This window comes from Diceros bicornis, chromosome 26, assembly GCF_020826845.1.
Source record: "Diceros bicornis minor isolate mBicDic1 chromosome 26, mDicBic1.mat.cur, whole genome shotgun sequence".
In the NCBI taxonomy this organism is placed as follows: domain Eukaryota; kingdom Metazoa; phylum Chordata; class Mammalia; order Perissodactyla; family Rhinocerotidae; genus Diceros; species Diceros bicornis.
In genome coordinates this window covers 37,920,669-37,937,080 of record NC_080765.1, presented here as the reverse complement: position 1 = coordinate 37,937,080, position 16,412 = coordinate 37,920,669, and the positions used below count along the sequence as shown (strand labels likewise).

At 44.6% G+C, this 16,412-nt stretch overlaps 1 protein-coding gene across 3 annotated transcripts in view; it reads left to right on the top strand.

Moving 5' to 3' along the window:
- Positions 1-16,412, top strand: part of SNX29 (sorting nexin 29) — a 522,293-nt gene that overhangs the window by 49,636 nt on the left and 456,245 nt on the right. For all 3 annotated transcript variants that reach the window (XM_058570031.1, XM_058570032.1, XM_058570033.1), the window contains exons 5-8: positions 7,086-7,266; positions 8,846-8,916; positions 10,122-10,370; positions 12,379-12,754. In XM_058570031.1, the coding sequence (XP_058426014.1) occupies positions 7,086-7,266; positions 8,846-8,916; positions 10,122-10,370; positions 12,379-12,754 (877 nt within the window). The remainder of the gene's footprint in view (positions 1-7,085; positions 7,267-8,845; positions 8,917-10,121; positions 10,371-12,378; positions 12,755-16,412) is intronic.

The window sequence follows — 16,412 nt, the reverse complement described above, 5'->3', positions numbered from 1 at the left end:
GGCTCCTTTGCCCATCTTCTTCCCTCTTGGTTTGGCCATGGGAGGTGGTGATGAGTTGAGAAGGTGGAGGAAGAGGGGGCTAGAGTATTTCTTCCTCTCAGCCCTGCTTTAGGTGGCATCTCCAGCAGTGGTTGTGGTCCATGGAGGGCACACATGGTCCGCTGGTTAGGCCTTCGTCTTCTCATCCCACTTTCCCCCTTGGTGCTTCTGCCACAGTCCCGCTGTTGTCTGGCAGCCCTGGTAACACCACCTCTTCTTTTTTTTCCTCTGGCTCTAGGAATGGGTTGGCTTTCTGACATCAGTAATCTCTACATCGCCTCATTATCTCCTTTTCAGCTTGTTAGAGATTCTTCCAGCATCTTTGTTTTTTTTTTTTTTTAAAGATGTTTTTTTGTTGTTGTTTTGTTATTTTATTTTATTTATTTATTTTCCCCTCAAAGCCCCAGTAGATAGTTGTGTGTAATAGCTGCACATCCTTCTAGTTGCTGTATGTGGGACGTGGCCTCAGCGTGGCCAGAGAAGTGGTGCATCAGTGCGCGCCCGGGATCCGAACCCGGGCCGCCAGCAGTGGAGCGCACGCACTTAACCGCCAAGCCACGGGGCCGGCCCACTCCAGCATCTTTGTAAAAGATGTGCTGTATTAAGTTCCTTCAGTATACCGCCTGGTGTGGTTTCTGTTTTCATGGCTGGGCAGGCCCTGAGGTGGAGCAGGCCTGGCGTGTTGGAGGAACATCCAGGAGACCAGTGGGGCCATAGCAGGGTGAGCGACAGGGAAAGTGGAGCAAGGTGAAGCAGCGGCCTGGAGGAGCCAGGTCACGCATGGAAGATGGGCAGTTTAGCCGCCTTTTCTTTCTTTTTTTTTTTTTAAAGATTTTATTTATTTATTTATTTTCCCCCAAAGCCCCAGTAGATAGCTGTATGTCATAGCTGCACATCCTTCCAGTTGCTGTATGTGGGACACGGCCCCAGCATGGCCGGAGAAGCGGTGCGTCGGTGCGCGCCCGGGATCCGAACCTGGGCCGCCAGCAGCGGAGCGCGTGCACTTAACCGCTAAGCCACGGGGCCGACCCTTAGCCGCCTTTTCTTGCTTTATTTTTGCAATCTCTATCCACCCCACCAAGATAATCGGTGTTTGTTCTGGAGTCAGTAGGGATGTTTAGTTTTAAATTTAAATCTATTGAAATCTTCAAAAGTAATCCAATATCTCAGATTATTGTGCCTTTATTCATTCTTTAAATACGTGTCAAATTTTGAATTATATACTTTAAAATGGTTAAGATGGTGAATTTTATATTAAGTGAATTTTACCACAATTAAAAAAAAAAGTGGCTAAGTTAACGTTAATTGGCAAGTTTAAGTTTTTTCTAACTGAAAAGGAGTTTAAGATCTGACTGAAAGGGAATTTAATAGCAGAGTTAATTTCAGTTGCAGAGAAATAAAGGCAGTTCTAACTCAAGAAAAAAAGTATCAATGTAAAATGGTGCTGCCGCTGTGGACAATAGTTTGGTGGTTCCTCAAAAAGTTAAACAGAATTACCGTGTGATCCAGCAATTCCACTTGTAGATACATACCTAAAAGAATTGAAAGAGGGACTCAAACAGAGACTTGTACGTCCGTGTTCGTAGCAGCATTATTCACAAGAGCCAAAAGATGGAAATAACCCGATGTCTCACAGCAGATGAATGGATACACAAAATGTGGTGTATACATAGACTGGAATATTATTCAACCTTAAAAAGAAATGAAGTACTGATACTTACTATAACATAGACGAACCCCAAAAACATTATGCTGAGTGAAAGGAGCCAGACACAAAGGGACAAATACTGTATTATTCCACTTATCTAAAGTATCTAGAATAATCAAATTCATAGAGACAGGAGACAGAAAGTAGAATAGAAGTTACCAGGGGCTGTGGGGAGGGAAAAATGGGGAAATTCTTGTTTAATGGCTGTGGAGTTTCTGTTTGGGAAGATGAAAAAGTTCTGGAAATGGATAGTGGTGATAGTTGCACAACATTGTGAATGTACTTAATGCCACTGAATTATACACTTAAAAATGATTAAAATGGTAAATTTTATTATGTATATTTTACCACAATTTAACAACAAAGTAAAGTATCAAGTTTACATACTTTGTACAAGCCTTTATTATGTATGGTTCATGTTTAAACCACAGTCACTGGGTTCTAGTTCCAGGAGGCAGTCTTGTGGCTGGTTGGAAGATGGCCGAGTGACAAAGCTACAGCCCCTTATTGGAAACTCTACCGATCCATTTGTGTCTTGTCGGCTCATCCACACTGGGATGTGACTGGGATTTGAGAGCACCTGTGCTTACCCAGGTCTCAGGCTGGAGTACAGAAGCACTTGGTCTGCCTCTTGTTCCTGGAATGGGTGATACCATGTGTGGCTGATTCTGTTAGTTTCCTACCTAAAATCCATTTCCCTTTTCTTCGTTGGCTTAATAGAACCTTGATTTTGCTTGGGGCTGGGGGATATCCTTCTCTAGGTCTAGGTCATGGATCATGAGTGATTAAGCCAGACTTGGCATCCTGTTCTCCACTCCCTTGCGGTTTTCTGGGATTACTTATCATTGCCTGAGAAAAGGGGTGCTGGAGCTGGCTTTATCTTATCCTCATTCTTCCTGCTCCAATTGTGGATGTGATTCCCAGAGTGGTGACAGTCCTGAGACAGTGAGGTGAAGCTGAAGAGATTGGAGATTCTGCCCATGACAGAGCCTTTGAACCAGCTGTCTACCTCCAGGACTAGTATGTGAGAAGAAGAAGCCTTTCTTTGTTTACAAGGAGCCTAGCTCCTTGAAGTTGGATTTTTGTTTCTTGTTGAGCAATGCTGTGTTTGTTTATTTCTGAGTGGTGCATTCACCCCTTCACTGCACGCAGGCATTGCTCAGTGCCTGGTGTGTGGTCGGTCCTCTGTAAATGATTGTCAGATGATTGAAGAACATACCCTCTCTCACTGCATTAGGCTTCTTCTGGTTGCAAGTGAAGCAAGCCGCTTAGACAGACTTAAGCAAAAAAGGGGACTTATTGACTCAAGTAACCAAGAAATCTAAGGGTTGGGCTGGGTTCGGGGGCTCAGCATCTCCCACATCTGTCTCTCTCTCTCTCAGCCCTGCTTCTCTCTGGGTTGGTGTCTTTCCCAGGTGGGCTCGCTCTCTATGATGGGGGAGAAATCGCCCCAGGTAGCTCCAGGTTTACATGATTATTAGAGCTCCTACTTCTAGAACGGTGGTCACCGAACTTCTTCCTTAAGGGATCAGATAGTAAGTATTTTAGGCTTTGTGGGCCATAGGTCTCTGTCGCCACTCCCCAGCTCTGCTGTTGCTGTAGCGGGAAAGTAGCCACAGACATGTAAACAAGGGGCGTGACTGTGTTCCAATAAAACTTTACTTACAAAAACAGGTGGTGGCTGAATTTGGCCCTTGGGCCATTGTTTGCTGACTTCAGTTCTAGAAGGAGACAAGGCTTGTCTTCTTGTTCAGGTAGAAGTCGTGGGGAGGAACTTGTGGTCCAGGACTGGGATTAGGCTGAAGCCAGTGAGGCACTCACTTCAGCCACAGAATTTAAGGGGACACCAGAAAAAAACCCTCAGCAATCAAGATAAATAAGCTGTTCATGCAATATTTAAAAAAATAAAAATTGTATGGAAAAAAATTCATGATGCACAAAATATCAAACGGGGCTAGCATGAGGGTGGGGGGGTGTGAGGCAAGTCAAGGTGCATGCCCTGCTGTGGCCAGGTGATTGCTCAGCCTGGTTACCTGGCCCACTGTGGGAGGGAGAGGTCAGGAGTGCTAAAGGCAGGTTCACAGGGAACCAAATGGTTCTGCTGCGGCCAGAAGAAAGGGAAAAGGATTTTGATTGCTTGCCTTCATGCCTGGGCACTAAGCACTTCACGTGTATGCTTTATTTTCTTGCTTTTTCCTGCATAGCAAACCTTAAAGGTAGGTACTGTTAGCCCCAGTTTACAGATGAGGATAATGAAGGTCAAAATAAGTTGCCCAAGGTCATACAATGCCTGAACTAGAATTTGAGCCAAGGTCTTGGTCCTCCTTGACCTCCAAAGTATGAATTCTTGGTATTGATTAAAGTTGAGGCCTGTTAGAAACTTTGCCAAAGGCCCTGTGCTGTTAGTCATCCTCTATTAACGAGTGCCCCAGGTAGCTCGCTTCCACACCCGCTTCCACACCCGCTTCCTGGCTCTTGTTCTTGTTGGCAGATGGCTTTCAGGAGTTTGGAGAACCAGAAGCTCTCGCCCACCTTTGGAAGTAGCCCCTCATTTCAAAGCAATAAGAGATCGGTGTATATTCCCAAATTAAATTATGGGCACTGCAAGTGTTAAGTGGCAGGTGAGCTGCACTTTAAATAGACCACATTAATTCTGACGGTGGAAGTGGAGCCCTACTGGGATAATTCTTATCGTCCTCAGCATCGCTCTGGCAAGCTTCAGGAGGATTCTGTAGCAGTAAGCAGTTTGTGAAATTGAAAGATGAAAACATACCTTAAAGTGTTTCATGTGCATTCAAGGTCAGAGGGAGGTAACTGCAGCTTTCAAGAAAGACAGAATGCAGGTAAGAGTCACTTGATTTGAACTGTGATGGACGTACAGATGGTTGTCTGGTGTGTTTCAAAACAAGTTATTGGCTGGCCGGCCCAGGGTATTGGTCTCACCAAATTCTCTGTTCTGGTTTTTGCGAGAGGCCTCCGGTGGAAAGAAGGCTGTTATGCACTTGTGTGGTTTGGGCTCATCTAATGAGTTTTGGAAGGGGAATAGTTTGGCATTTAGGGATCGAGACAGAAGGTATTCCTGAGTGAACTACCCTGTTGGTGATTTTTCCAGTCATTCCTGAGATGTTTATTTGAAATGATCCCAGAGGTCAGCTTGATCCACAAATATGTACACACACTCGTACGTACATATACATTTAGATGCTGTTAACAGAAAAAGGAAAAGAGGAACTAACAAATGCTCTCGTATAGGAAGGTAATTATTAAGCAAACTGTAGTTGGTCATCATGGCCTGGGCATCATGCTCAGCACTTCACCTCCCTTTTCTCCAGTTACCCCAATAACCCCGGGTGATTCTGCACTTTGGGGCTTATTGTAAGGGAGAGGAATCTGAAGCTTAGCACGGCTGAGTGACCTGCCCAGGGTCATTCTGTTGAATGATCTCTTCACTGCCCACTGGACTGGAAGCTCCTTAGGGAGGAGCCCTTTCTGTCTCTACCTGGTAGCCCATGGCCTTGCCCAGTTCGTGGCTTCCAGTAAGAATGCAGTCGATGGTAGTTGAGCTGAACGGAAATATTTGAGTGAGCTTATTAACCTGGCACCCAGTTTATGGAGATATGTCTATGTGCATCCTCTGGAAGGAAGGTTCAAAGATCTCGTCACGGTCTCAGAGGGGTCTGTGAGCCTGTTGTGCTCCTGGATTAGAATCTCCTTCCGGCAGCAGAGACTCGGCGCTTTCTCTCTTGGGATATGAAACCGTTATGAACATGATCATTTTGAAGAAGATAGAGCCTACCTTTACTTCTCAAGGCAGTGTGGTTTAGTGGTTTGCAGTTAGACAGCTCCAAGATCCCATTTTGCTATACTAACTAACTGTGTGTCGCTGGGTGAGTTACCCCACTTGTCCAGGCCTCCAACCTTGTCTTTGACATGGAGATGGCCTTGGTGGTAGAGAAGACTGAGGCCAGATGTAAAGTTTTCAGTGAAATGGCTGGTACATGGTTGATGCTTAATAGTAGCACTGTTGTTGTTGTTATTATTGGCAGTGTGAAAAAGTGTTGACGTGCCAAGGTTAAGTGAAGAAAATTGATCACAAAATTAGGTATACACTAGAATTACAACTATGAAATACCTAGGTGCATGTGGATAAAAAAGGTGGGATGTGAGGAGATACATTGACTATTCTATGGATAAAAACACACTTTCTTAGCCTTCCCTTAAAGACTTAAGTCTATTCTGATTCTCAGACCTTGTAATTCAGCATATGGAAATCTCTCCTAAGGAACTGGAAATGAGGACAATTAATTATGTACAAGGATGTTCATTACTGTATATAGGGAAAATTGGCAATATATCATATATCATGTTCCCAGCAGTAGAAAAATAGTTAAATTATGTTTAACTGGGAAGCCATCAAAAATCATGTTTTCAAAGATCTTTAAATGTTATAGGAAGATGTTCATGATCTAGACAAGAAAAGAAACAAATTAGGATTCAAAATTATATATATATAGATTGTGTGTATGTATATATATGTATACATATAGACAAAAGTACACATACACATATATAACACACACAATGTGATGTTGTATTAGTTTCTTATAGGTGCTGTAACAAATTACCACAAACCTGGTGGCTTAAAACAACACAAATTTACTTTCTTACAATTATGGAGGGCAGAAGTCCAAAAGTCAGTTTCACTAGACTTAAGTCAAGATATGGCAGGGTTGATTCCTTCTGGAGACTCCAGGACAGAATCTATTCCTTGCCTCTTCCAGCTTCTGGTGGCTTCTCGCATTCCTTGGCTGTGGCCACATCACTCCAGTCTCAGTCTCTGCTTCCCTGGTCCCTTTGCTTTCCCCTCCTCTACATCAGATCTCCCTCTGTCTCCCTCTTTTAAAGATACTTGTGATTACATTGGGCCCACAGAAACTACCCAGGACAATCTCCCCATCTCAGGATCCTTAACTTAATCACATCGGCAAAGCCCCTTTTGCCATATAAGGTAACATTCGCAGGATCCAGGGATTAGGATATAGTTATCTTTGGGGGGGCGGTCATAGTTCAGCCTATCACAGATGTCAATTTTTATATAAAAAAGAAGAGCACAGGAAAAAAGATTGGAAGGAAGTACTTGAAAATGTTTAGAGTGGTCATCTCTGGATGGTGGACTTGGGGGTCATTTTTATTTTTGTTATACTACTGTCCCATGTTTTCCTTTTCTGTGCTAAGGAAGTAACCCTTTTGCAGTCCTCAAAAATGCCTGGGGGATGTTACTCTAAACGTGGTGAGCGTCCCTGGCTGAGTGCCGTGTGCATGTGCACTCTCTCTGCAGAGCCCGTGTTCTGGTTCTATGTGAAGGAGGTCCTCAACAAGCACGAGCTGCAACGCTTCCACTCCCTGCGCCACATCGCCTCCGACGTGGGCCGTGGCCGCGCCTGGCTGCGCTGCGCCCTCAACGAACACTCCCTGGAGCGCTATCTGCACATGCTCCTGGCTGACCGCAGCAGGCTCAGGTACCGGCAGGGGGCTCTGGGAGGGGTATGGCGAGTGGTTAAAATCACAGAATCTGGATTCAGACTGCCTGGATTTGCATCCCAGTCCCTGCTTCTGGGACAGCTGGGTTCTTACACTCCCAGTTTGTTCAGCTGTGCTTGGGGACACTTGGTCAGAGGATAAATGAGAATTCCTGTAAAGGGGCATGGCACCTGCAAGTAGCAAGCACTCAATAAATGCTTATTAGTATTAAGGCTTGGGGTGTGGACAGAGCTACTGTCTTAGGACACAGCCTGCTCTTCACTTGGTGGAATTGTAATTTGGGCTTCTGTTTAGGTTCTGAGTCGGGAGGCTGCGAATGTCTGTATGTACCTCCTGTGCATTAAGCAGCTTTAGTTGAGGAGAACATACTCATGTTTCTTACAGTACATTTTCAGGAGGCTCTTTCCAGCAGATCATTTGCAAGTAGTTCAGAGCTGTACACTCAGTATCAAGGTTGAATTTAACAACGAGCAGTTGAAGTGAATCCAGCTTATTAAGAATCACAGTTGAACTTACCTGAATCACTAACCACTTATTTAACTCAACCTGAGAAAAACAAATTCTTTTACATGCATGAAAACTGGCTCAGATTTTTAAAGAATCACAGTTTTGGGAATCAGAGGTACAGTTGCAATGCCAGCTTGCACATGTGGTGTGTGCTTCCACCGATTCCTGCTGGGTAAGTTTACTGAAAATGATGCATCTCTTTACTCTTTCTGTTCGTTGTGTTCAGTCACTTCAGCAGCTAATGTGTCCAGTCTCTTGCTGAAGTGCAGGTCACTCATCACTGACTGTGCTTTAGTGAAATTGAGCTTGGACTCCGTTAATTTAGAGTTCTCTGACCTGGCGGGGAAGACGGGGGGTTGAGCGAATTTGCTTATTGTTGTTTAGCAGGGGGTTGGATGAGGGCTGGGGAATTGGATTGAGAGACCTGCTTTTGAACCCTGGCTGTACTGTTTATTGCCAGATGACTTCGGGCAGACTGTAAAGGCCTCTCTGACCCCCAGCTCCCACCCTCCACTGCTGTTAAGATTTGTGAGGTCTTTTCAGCCTCCCAGCCCTTTCCAGGGATAACTTGGGCTTTTGGGGCTACAGGCCAGGCAGGTGTTATATGTGAGTGCCCTGGTTGGTGGAGCCCTGGTATGCTGTAATTTCTCTCTGAAATGGTTTCTTCTTATGTTGGCCTAATCAGGGGGCCCTGTGGGCCAGCTTGGATTTCCTCTGTCTCTTGAGACTTGGCTTGAGTGGAAGTCACCCTTCTGTTTGTCCCGTTCTCCTTTGCTGCTTCATAAATACCATGTTTACATTTCATGCCTATTTCAGTATTCTTAAGCTCAGGGGACTCTGAAGATCTCAGGGGACCAATGAGGAAGTCATAGGATATATGTGTTCAATCCTTTTTTATAACCAGAAGCTTCAGCCCAGCGGAGACCTCATATATCCACTCTGAGTTGACCAGGCATGGATTTTCCAGGGAGCCATATAGCGGAATTGTCTGGCTAATGGATGCAGAGAACCACTATTCAGAGCTTTTTCTTTTTCTCTTTCACTTTGTAGCACTTTTTATGAAGATTGGTCTTTTGTGATGGATGAAGAAAGGTCTAGCATGCTCCCTACCATGGCAGCTGGTAAGCCTGGCCGAGGCTGGGGTGCTGGGTCCTGTGAAGCTTGGTGAGCAGGGGAGGCTGGCTGGGGGTTAGTTTATGACTCCAAGGGATGCTATGATTTTCCCTGTCCCTCACTGACTTAATGAGTCACTCGCCACTGTCCTTCCTTTAGTGGCAGTTGAGTATTGAGTCCATTTATCTAGAATTTGATACCCTGTCAGAGTAAGCACGAGGTTGAAGGTTTTTGGCTCTAGCTTTGCAGGTATAATGTAAAGATCCGGGAAATCAGAGGTGGGAGACCTGCCTTGAAACCTGGCTCTACCTCACTGGCTGGTGACCTGGGGCAGATCCTGAGAGCTTCGTTACCTTTACTTTCCTCCTCCAAGAGGTGGGAATCCTGGTAGCTCAGCAGTCCCCTTTGTAGGGCTGTGAGAGATCAAACGTGATCCAGAGTCATGTACCTGATCTGCCAACGTGGAAGCCCTGGTTGATGTTAGCGGGTGGCTTGTTAGATTGTTCATCACTTGACTCACTCAAAGGGTGAAAGATGGAAACAACCCAATAGAAGTGGGCAACTTGCTTTTTTTCTTCCAACTCCTTTGTTGCCTCCTTTATTTCCTTCCTGAAAGTTTACACTAAGTCCCATGTATTGCGAGTTCTGTTAGTCTAGTCCATGGGTGAGAAAGTCAGGATTTGACCATGATTTCCTCTGTAGGCCATAGGATACCAGTGCAGGTTTTTGCCTAAAGTAATAATAATAATGATGACACTGGCACACATTTTGTGATTGCTTACTGAGCTTAGTGTTTGTGGTGGGTCGTGGTCTTGAATACTTATAACCCTGTGAGAGAGATGCTATCGTCCCCATTTTACAGATAAGGAAACGGAAGCTCAGAGAGGTTATACGTGGCTTGACCAAGGTCTCATAGCTAGTAGGTGGCAGTGCTAGGATTCAACCCAGGCAGTCTGACCCCAGAACTTACACCTCACCACGCCCCCTTCTTACTTGCATTTGCCTTCCTGACAGATAGGGAGAGAATTTGGAAAGACTCAACTCCTGTGAGAATTGGTGTCTACCAACCCAGCTTTGTGGGAGGTTTTTGTCAATGTTTAAGATTAGTGTGTACCCTCTTGTATACTATAATGTCTGCAGCTTGCTTATCGTGTTGGAGGTGTGACTCTGTTCAACAGCAGACACTCCAGACTTTTCTCCTTTTTTTGGGAAGGTCTGAACTCCATACTCTTCGCCATTAACATCGACAACAAGGATTTAAATGGGCAGAGTAAGTTTGCTCCTACCGTCTCAGACCTCTTAAAGGAGTCAACGCAGAATGTGACCTCCTTGCTGAAGGAATCCACGCAAGGAGTGAGCAGCCTTTTAAGGGAGATCACAGCATCCTCTGCTGTCTCCATCCTCATCAAGCCTGAGCAGGAGACCGACCCCCTGCCCGTCGTGTCCAAGCATGTCAGTGCTGGTGAGCGAGAACAGGCACGCGAGGTAGAACGGGGGGTGGGGTAAAGGACAACAGACTGTGGTTGAGGTGGGCACTGCTCGTCATGTGAAAGTGCCAAGTGGAATGAAATCTGATGCACTTGTATTTTCAGTTTACTTTTGTGTATATTTTTCTTACTCTTATTTACCTTTATTCACTCCAAAAAGGATCTGAGAGCCTTACTGAGATGTAACGATGATAGTGTAGAAAGGCCAAAAGCTCAGTCAGAGTAAACTAAAAGTGAAGGTGTGATGGTCACATGAAGCCTGATGAGGTTGATCTTCCTTTATTCCTTCATCCATCCATTCATTTGTTCATTTATTGCATTCTGTGTGCTGGGCGGTGAGCTAAGTAAGATGGATTGCCAGCATTTAGCCTTCAGGCTCCTTTGGGGTGGGTGGGAGTAGACATTTAAGGACAAATTATATAAATAATTAAGTATCCTGCTGATAAATGGGATGAAAGCCAAGCATAGGGCGCTATGGAGGATGTGTACTGTTGGGGGGATGACATTTAAGTGGAGGCCCAGGGGAAGGGAGGAGTTGGTCAGCTTTGACCCTAGGCTGTGGGGAAGCAAAAGGAAGTTGGTTCAGTTAAGATTAATTTTATGAGAAGTTTACAATACCCCTTGAGCTTTCAGGGACATCCAGAATGTTGCTACAACAAAATAGGAAATTTTGAGTCTAACTGCTTAGTCCTAGTACTTTCAAATCCCTTAAACAAGGCGATAATCAGGGTCATCACTTTGGAATTATTAATGGTGAAAACTCAGACTCCATGGAGTCTTCGGCTTTGTCTGTCTCGTCTCTCCTTCTTGAGCAGAGACCCCATGTGAATGACATAGGAAATAGGACTGTTCAGGACTTTGTGTAACAGAGACGCTGAAATTTGTATACCCAAAGGAGTGTCTTTTCCATCTATTTTGGAGGCTCTGTTTGGACATTGTCTCAGAGTTGTGACACACTAGTGAAGCATCACCATGTCACACCTTGGTTTAGATGGATTGGATTTTTTGGAATTGGCTCAAAATGTCTTACACCCAAGTTTGACTATTAAGATGGGTGAACAGACTGGCTCACCTGAGCACTGGTCACCAAGGCAGTCCTGACTTGTGTTCCAGTTAGCCTTTGCTGTGTAACAAACAGCTCCAAAATGTAGTGGCTTAAAATAACCACGATTTATTATTGTTTATGATTCTATGGGTTGGCAGGATGGTTCTTTTGCTGATTTCACCTGGGCTCACTCGTGCGGCTGCATTCAACTGGTGGTGGAGCTGGAAGATCCAAGATGGCCCCACTCATCGTCTGGAATTGGTGCTGACTGTTGGCTGGGGCGTCTCAGTTTTTTTCCACATGACCTCTCATCCTCCACTAAGCTAGACTGGCTTCCTTCCATGGTAGTTTCAGGGCAGCATTCCACAAGGGTGCAAGACCTCTTGATGCCTAGGCTCTAGAACTCACGTCGTTATTTCTGCCACATTCCATTGGTAAAAGCAGAGCACCAAGCCGGCCCAGGTTCATGGGGGTGGAGAAGTAGACCCACCCTCCATGGGAGGAGCAGCAAAGTCCCATTGCACAGGGGCATTATGCAGGGATGGGAGGAATCGTGGCCATGAAACAATTGACTGCAATCCCCACACTGGTTTTCTTGGTCTCATCTACCAGCCATGAGAGTGTTTTCCAAAGTGAAACAGTAAAAAATCATTTCAGTAGTGGTAGCATCCTATGAATCAAAGTACTGAGAAGGAACGATTTTGATGGATGCTTTGTGGCATATTTGTTTAAATCAGAGGTAGAGGCCCACATCCATTTTGCTCAGTCTCCTGTGGACAGATTTTTTCCCCAGGATTTTTTTAAAAATCTGAATTTATCTTACATTTATTTTTCAATTGAACAGTAGAGGATTTTTTTCCACAATCCAGAGGCAAGATGGCTCGATCATACCTTTATCTTGCCTACTTTTTCTTATACCATATCTTTTCTTTTGTCAGATGCCAAATGTAAAAAGGAGAGGAAGAGGAAAAAGAAGGTGACTAACATCATCTCATTTGATGACGAGGAAGATGAGCAGATCTCTGGTGACGTTTTTAAAAAGATGCCTGGGGCTGGGGAGAGCTCGGAGGAGAACTCCGACCGCTCCTCGGTGAATATCATGTCGGCTTTTGAAAGCCCCTTTGGGCAAAATTCCAATGGAAGTCAGAGCAGCAACTCATGGAAAATTGATTCTGTATCTCTGAACGGGGAGTTGGGGTACCAGAAGCTTGATGTGAAAAGCATTGATGATGAAGATGTGGATGAAAATGAGGATGATGTGTACAGGACCACGTCAGGAAGGAAGTGCATGGGCCACTCGGAGTCGCCGGAGAAGTAAGTTCCACTTTGGCTTTGCACGAAGAGTGGTACATTAACTGCTTTTTCTTTCTGCAGTATTGGGTGAAATAAGAACGGAAGTTTTCTATGTGTTTAGGGCATCATTCATTTTTCAGATCTTGGTTTAGGAGGAAGGAGCATTAGCTTGTTATTCTCTTGAGAACTAAGGGGAAGGGAGTATATTTGAAGGTACTTATTCAAAGTTGGTGTCAAGATATGTGCCTTGAAGTTCTTGCTTTATATATATGTCTTTCATTTTTATTGCTTAGATTTTCTCGCATCTCGAACCTGCCACTAGTGCCTAGAAGCTCGGGAGAAAGGCAGGGTTATTCTATAGAATGGTCACGGCTGGTGAATTCTGTGTTATCGGCAGGGGTGTGAACAGCAGTAATTTGCCTGCACTTGCTGCCTTAACACTGGAGTTGCAGTAGATTTATACCTATGGAAGGGGCTTTATGCCCGTGGAGGCATAAAGCAGAAAAGCGTAGTGAAGAGCTTGGATCTTGGAGTCAAGACAGCCCGGGTTCTCATTCACTAGCTACGTAGCTTAAGTTGGACCAGGTTGGACGAGTTACTTCACCTCTCAGAGCCTCAGGCCTCATCTGAGACCTGGGAGAGAAACATACCTGCTTTGTAGAGTTGTTGTCCACTTAATGGGAGACTGCATGTGGGGCCTTTGAACAGGTGCTGGCGCATTAAGAGAGACAGCCCAGGTGAGCTGCTGCTGTTGCTGTACTCCTCTTGTAATGATTCCTGTGCTTGGTCTTACTCTTTGTGCTAAATCGACGAGGACCCTCTTCATCTGGGCTTCACGGTGCTCAGTGCCGTGCTGATCACGGCTGACTTCAGAACCAGCCCATGAGAGTGTAAAACGAAGATAGGAGTGCGAGACACAGGATAGGAGTTGCTAGGCCTAGGCTTTTCATTTTTATGTTGTTTTAATATGAGTTTTTTCTTTCTCATGAGACTGTGTCTGTTTTTATTTCTGATTTTTACTCTCATCCTCATTCACATGGATACCTGTATTAGTACCATTACCTTATTGATCATCTGTGATATGCCAGCCATGTATATACCTTATACTAACATTTAGAGCTGCCCTGGGAGTTTGGTGGGTATCACCTCCACTTGATGGATGAAAGAATGGGATTCCATACAGAGTTGAGGTTTGTCAAAGAAATGGGCAAAGCTGGTATTAAGGTTAAGTTATGCTGTGCTCCAGAGCTTATACTATCAAATATTTTCTATGTTTCTATGTAACTGTGAATGTCGATTGGTTGATATTTAGTCAAATCAATATGTCATGATTTGCTAAAGCTTCCCCTGTTGTTGACTATTTAGGTTGTTGGCATTTTTTTTTCTTCTTTTTATCAGCCAGTCTTGAACATTTTCATGCACAGGGCTTTTGTCTCCTGCTAAAGTATTTGTTAGGGTGGCTTCTCTGCAGCATTGTTCTTGTTTACAGGATATGAATGTTTTTGTCCATGGGATCCAGGTCTTGTGACCTGCTGTATTAGTCAGGCTTCTCCAGAGAAACAGAACGAATAGGGTGTGTCTGTGTATCTGTCTATGTAGAGAGGTTTATTTTAAGGAATTGGCTCACATGATTGTGGAAGCTTTACAAGTCCAAAATCTGCAGGGTGGGCTGGCAGGCTGGAGACCCCAGGAAGAATTGCAGTTCGAGTCCGAAGGCAGTCTGCTGGCAAAATTTCTTCTTCTTTGGGAAACCCCAGTCTTTTTCTGTTCAGACCTGCAGCTGATTGGATGAGGCCCACCCAAATTATGGAAGGTGATCTGCTTTACTCAGAGTCTACTGATTTAAACATTAATCTCATCTAAAAAATACCTTCACAGAAACATCTAGAATAATGTTTGATCAACTATCTAGCTACCTTGTCCTAGCCAAGTTGACACATAAAATTAACCATCACACCTGCCTTTAGTTCTTAATCTGGGCCTTTTAGGAAATGCCATTTAGATTCCATGTCTCTGTCGGTGAGTACATCTCTGAGTTGATTCACTCCACGGGTTTTTTGGCCTCAAACACAGTCATTTCTCTTCCTAGTAGACTGGTGCCATTGTGGGGAGGCCAGTTTGTGAGCCAAGGCGGCTGCCAGCATTGTGATGTGTAAAACACAAAACAGTGCAGGGTGACCTTTACAGGGGCCCGGGCCCTTTTGGGGCCATTGGGCCTCCCGCAGACTATGGACAGCCTGTCCCTGGCATGAAGGGGGATCTTGATCGAACATTCCACAGAGCGTCTTGGGGAAAGAGCAGAGGAATGATGAAATGGCCTACTGAGTAATACTTTCATTTCGATTCTAAGCTCATGTTCGCATGAGAGGTCTGGGAGCCTGGAGGGGCCAGAACTTGAGCAATTTGATAGCATAGCCGGGTTTGTGAGGGGAAGGTGGCAGGCCAGGAGAAGCACACTGAGGATTGCGACAGCCTCTGGCCGAGTCAGCCCTCTGATTGTCTTTAAGATGCTCTTTCGGCCAAAAGTTGGGTTTACCCCTGTTTGCTGGCAATTAAACCACTTCTCTGACGACTGAGGAAAAATCTTGTTCCTCCTGCCTCAAGATTTACAAGTGTTGGCTTTGCTTTTTGTTTTTTTAAAAAGGAGGATAATATCTTTCTTATAGAAAGGAGTTTTTCTGTCACTTCATATGTGTCCTATGACACCAATAGGGAAGTGGGGCGAAAACATAGTTCAAAAAGAATTACAAACGTGGAAAAATGTCGCACCTTACTAGCGATTAGGCAAATGCAGAGTGAGACCAGACGCCATATTTTGTCTGTCATATTTGTCAGGACTTAAAGTGAGAACTGGATAAAAGGTGAACCTGGGTTAGCGGCCTATGGGGAAGGCTTGCTGTGAGTGTGTCCTCAGTGCTTGGTGTCTTGCAGGCACACAGTAGGCATTAACTGTGGAAGGGCTGCTGAGGCCAGGCTGGAGCACAGGGGCCTCCTCACAGAGAGCTGGGAGTGTTGACAGCCATCGGGAAAACGGTTTGACACCATGTCAGGAGTCTAAAGAATGTTTATCTCGCTTGCTTTAGCAGTTCCACTGCTGGGAATCTACCCTGAGGACAGAGTCTGAGGGACAAGTTGCTGCATCTGGTTAGCAAAGTCCTTATTTAAAGAAGCAGAACACTGGGGCTGACCTGAATGTGCAGCTATAGCGGAACGGTTGGCAGGAAACTATTTTGTAGTTTAAACCTTAACATCTTAGTGTTTAGGATCACAGACATGTTAAATAACGTTCAAGAGCATCCAAGCATCCAATGTTCTTCATCCAAGCATGAAGACAAACTTAGGGATTAGTGTTCCATGAAAAAAGCAAAATATAAAATCCTACATTTAATTTGATTACTACCTCATAAAGGAAAATATATGTAGAAAGAAAGAAAAAAGACACTAAAGAAATAGTGTCTAACTTAGTTGTGTTTTGGGTAATGTGGCTTTGGGTGTATTTTTTTTTCCCTCCTCCTTTTGGCATTTTCTAGGTTTTAAAATAAGTATCTTACTTTCCTAATGAGAAGCAACCCTGGTTACCATATATTATTTTTTTTTGTGAGGAAAACCGGCCCTGAGCTAACATCTATTGCCAATCCTCTTCCTTTTTCTCCCCAAAGCCCCCAGTAGATAGTTGTAT